At 31.1% G+C, this 4,743-nt stretch overlaps 1 protein-coding gene across 1 annotated transcript; it reads left to right on the top strand.

Annotated features, from left to right (window-relative positions):
* Positions 1-1,340: 1,340 nt before the first annotated feature.
* LOC106756365 (cyanogenic beta-glucosidase) lies at positions 1,341-4,539 on the top strand. The gene is made up of 13 exons (XM_014638760.2): positions 1,341-1,535; positions 1,630-1,699; positions 1,838-1,896; positions 2,030-2,105; positions 2,202-2,279; positions 2,378-2,465; positions 2,567-2,822; positions 2,917-3,032; positions 3,133-3,350; positions 3,452-3,483; positions 3,573-3,675; positions 3,974-4,082; positions 4,174-4,539. Exons 1-13 carry the CDS (start codon positions 1,365-1,367, stop codon positions 4,367-4,369), a joined length of 1,572 nt encoding a protein of 523 aa, XP_014494246.1. The 5' UTR covers positions 1,341-1,364; the 3' UTR covers positions 4,370-4,539.
* Positions 4,540-4,743: the final 204 nt, after the last annotated feature.

The following is a 4,743-nucleotide window of genomic DNA, read 5'->3' as shown; positions in this document are numbered from 1 at the left end:
ATGTTTCAATATTATTAGTCAGCATTTTTTTATTATACTGGGGATAAAAAAAGATGTTTCATGAGAGAAAAATATTATAGAGACTCTAATATTATAAATGGACTAGTGATACAAAAATTATCAATATTAAACTTATTTGTTTGCCTTTTGTGCTTGTTTTTGGATTATGTTTGAATTGTATGATTTTTTTTATTATTTTGAATTGGCTTTGGAGTTTATTTAGATTTAAATTTAAAATTTATAATTTTTTATTTATTTTAAAAAAGTGAAGTAGTGAGTCAACCCGTTTAATCGACCAACTCGTGGTGGGTCAGGTCGAGTTCGAATTTTTTCAGTTTGGTAATAAGTGAGCCGGGTTGGGTTAGCTCACTAAATAACCAACCCGTGGTGAGCCGGGCCGAGTAGAACCGGATTGCTCGTTTTGACAGTTCTTATAGAAGTTAAAGGAGTTGATTTATTCATGAAAGTATATACACAAAAACATGTAAAATCAACCAAAATCAACCGTTATCAAATACATTTTAAACATACTCACCCATATTACTCCATCTCAAGCAAATCAAAATATTAAAAAATCACAATATATATACTGCTGTTCAGAAGTAGAGTTCAATGCTAGACCTTTTATAAACGATAATGGCCAGCGACATTCCTAGCACTTTGTGTCAAGCACTTAGTGTCAAGATAAGAGACGAATTTTATTGTGTTCTGACAAAACCCAAACAAAAAGTTCTTACCTTTTAATTAAACAGTTCTAGTATATTTATGTTGTTTTTGTTTGTAGAGAAAAGAAATAACACTAAAATAATGTAATCCAAAAATGCATAATAGAAAAAAAAAAACACAAATTTTGGGAATAATAACATAAGCATAAGCATAAGAACATGAAAATTTTGTGCCAACAAATTAGAAACGGATAATTAAGTAAATTTTCTAGTAATTTGTTTTCTTAGTTTTATATTGGACTTGCTGTTCAGAACATCTTAGGCATCCCCGTATAAAAATACCGTTTTGTCTCTAATTAGAGAAAACTGAAGAAAACCATGGTAAAAGTTGTGTTTTCCTGTTAGAAAATTGTTGCATAAAATATATATAGCCGCCAATTTTGATATTCAACGGAAAAGTAGCCAAAGAATTAAAACGTGTGAGGAGTTCTTTTAATAGTTTTATGGAACAAACTAAGTACAAGTTCAGTCACTCCTCTAAGTCAAAAATAGTATATATCGAATATATTATTATGAAATCAACTGGTCAAAGCACGAAGGTGGTAGGTAGCTGGTATTCCTTCATATATATATATATATATATATAAGGAGAGATTGAAGCATTCAATGAAACAACATCAAACGCTTAAGAAAAATAACATGGCCTTCTACAGCTCTCTCTTTCTGGGCCTCTTTGCTCTTCTTCTTGTTAGATCTTCCAAAGTTACATGCGAAGAAACAGTTTCAGTTTCACCAACTATTGACATTTCAATCAATCGGAACACTTTCCCTCAAGGGTTCATTTTTGGAGCTGGATCTTCCTCCTACCAGGTATATATACTTCTGAAAAACAATAAAGAGATTTTTCAATAAGCAACTGAAAATGAGATTTTAATTTCTTTTATGTACTTTGTCATATATATAGTTCGAAGGTGCAGCAATGGAAGGTGGTAGAGGAGCAAGTGTATGGGATACTTTCACCCATAAATATCCAGGTACGTAACTCACTCTCTCCGATTCTCCACAGTATAAACAGATAAAATATATAGGAAGCAAATATAATACTTTTCTGAATGATCTTAAATAATAAACAAAATATATGTGCTAATTAATTTTGAATTATTGAAATGCAGCTAAGATCCAGGATAGAAGCAACGGAGACGTGGCCATTGACTCGTACCATCATTACAAGGTTTGATCACAGCATTCCTTTATTTTATTTTTGAACGAAATATATTTATTTCAAAAACTAAACATACAGTTTATTGGTGTTCATAAGTGTCAATTACCTATAAATAATATAACATATTTTTCTGTGTCTGCAGGAAGATGTTCAAATGATGAAGGATGCGAATTTGGATTCATACAGATTTTCCATATCTTGGTCAAGGATTCTCCCCAGTAAGTTATCTTCTTGTAGATAATGACTAAGTTTTTCATAGTTGGATCTTCCTTTTGAATTAACCTAACCCTTTTTATTAAACTATATATTTACAGAAGGAAAGCTGAGTGGAGGAATAAATCAAGAAGGAATAAACTATTACAACAACCTTATCAATGAGCTGGTGGCTAATGGTTAGAATATTTGACTTAAGTTATATCGTACTTGGAATTTTTAATTTTATAATATTTGATAATGATTATTAACTAAATGTTAACAACCGTGTGTACAGGTATAAAACCATTTGTGACTATTTTTCATTGGGATCTTCCTCAAGCACTGGAAGATGAGTATGGAGGCTTTTTAAGTCCACTGATAGTGTAAGTTTCAAATTTAATATATAATCGGTTAGCACTTTTAATTAACAGGTGGATATATAGGAGTATAATTTGACAAACAAACATATATTTTTCTTATTCAGGAAGGATTTTCGAGATTATGCAGAACTTTGCTTCAAGGAATTTGGTGATAGGGTGAAGTATTGGGTTACATTGAATGAGCCTTGGAGTTACAGCCAGAATGGCTATGCAAATGGACAAATGGCACCAGGTCGCTGCTCTGCATGGATGAATTCAAATTGCACTGGTGGTGATTCTTCAACTGAGCCATATTTGGTCACGCATCACCAACTTCTTGCTCATGCAGCAGCTGTTCGTCTATACAAGACCAAATATCAGGTTAGTCAATTTATTAATTATTCTTAAACTTTTAGCTATGTTAAAATTGAGTGTTCTCGAAGGTTGTTTTAATATTTGAATAATATATATGCAGACTTCTCAAGAGGGTGTGATAGGCATAACCTTGGTGGCTAATTGGTTTTTGCCACTCAGAGATACCAAAGCTGATCAAAAGGCTGCCGAAAGAGCAATTGACTTCATGTATGGATGGTAAGAGTTTCTCTCACATTAATTTGTTTTATACAAAACAATTTGATAAGTATGGTTTGATGAATTAAAAAATACTGATTTGAATGTTAAATGATTTCAGGTTTATGGATCCATTAACTTACGGAGACTATCCAAAAAGTATGAGATCACTTGTGAGAACAAGGTTGCCAAAGTTTACTGCAGAGCAAGCAAGACTTCTTATTGGTTCATTCGATTTTATTGGCCTAAACTATTACTCTACAACATATTCCTCTGATGCACCTCAACTGAGCAATGACAACCCTAGCTACTTAACCGATTCTCTTGTCACTGCTGCATGTAAGGATTTCATCAACGTTCTTCTATCAGTTCACCCTAAATAGTTGATTATGATCATGACTAACAATAGGTTGTGTTTTTTTCTTTTTGATTCATTCTAGTTGAACGTGATGGGAAACCTATTGGAATCAAGGTACTTCTATACTCCTATTAAGTCATAAAATTCTCTACTTGTTCAATCTTATAAAATGTAAAATTAACATTTTTTTTAATCATATGCAGATTGCTTCTGATTGGTTATACGTTTATCCTAGAGGAATTCGTGATCTCGTGTTATATACCAAGGAAAAATACAACAATCCTTTGATGTACATCACAGAGAATGGTAAATATCATTTGTTCATACTTCTCTATACATCATTTTCAGTTTCTCTCCCTTTCTAAATTGGAAAAAGTCTCTTTAACAACTCTTTTTTGACAACTTTTTGACAACGCATACGTGGCCGTCTATGATTGGTCNGTTTCAAATATTTTTTTAAAGATAAATTCAAACTGACCAATAAAATTATGACACGTGTCCTGTTGTCAAAAAGTTGTTAAAAAAGAGTTGTCAAAGTATCATTGTCCTTCTAAATTCAATGTGCATCATACTTTTTTTGACCTACTCTTCTTCACTTTTATAGGTGTCAATGAGTATAATGAACCCTCCTTATCACTTGAAGAATCTCTTATGGACACTTTCAGAATAGATTATCATTATCGTCATCTCTATTATCTTCTATCCGCAATTAGGTAAGTGATTTTGACTTTTATAATATCAAAAATCTGTTCTTATATGTGTTGTTTCATTTTTTTTTAATTTATATTCATTTCATTATTATAGGAATGGAGCAAATGTGAAGGGATATTACGTGTGGTCTTTCTTCGACAATTTTGAATGGGCTTCGGGTTATACATCACGATTCGGAATGATCTTCATAGATTACAAAAACAGTTTGAAAAGATATCCAAAACTATCAGCAACGTGGTACAAGAACTTCCTCAAGAAAGAAACCAAACTTTATAGCTCTAGTAAATAATACTACCAAAATTCGTTCATTCAATTATTACATTTTCTTTGTAACTAATTAATTCATATTCTTTTATTCTAAAGTTCATAGCTCTCAATTTAAAATAGAGATTTTTTTTCTCATTCTTTCACTATTCTTTGATTGTAATTATAGTCCTATTGGACTTCAGTCGATAAAAAAAATACAGATATATTATAGATTTGTTGATATTGTTATTACAGTCAGAATGAAAAATATCAAAGTTTTTATTTTTCATATCCATAGCCTATATAGAGGATCTATATATGTAATAATTGCTTTCGTATATTTGCGTTAAAATTTTAATTCATTAATTTGATTGAAATCTTCTTTCCTTCCAAATATTAATACATAATATATATATA

The sequence above is a fragment of the Vigna radiata genome, chromosome 2, assembly GCF_000741045.1.
Source record: "Vigna radiata var. radiata cultivar VC1973A chromosome 2, Vradiata_ver6, whole genome shotgun sequence".
Taxonomy (NCBI): Eukaryota; Viridiplantae; Streptophyta; class Magnoliopsida; order Fabales; family Fabaceae; genus Vigna; species Vigna radiata.
The sequence above is the reverse complement of the archived record's forward strand: the minus strand, read 5'-3'. Positions and strand labels throughout refer to the sequence as shown.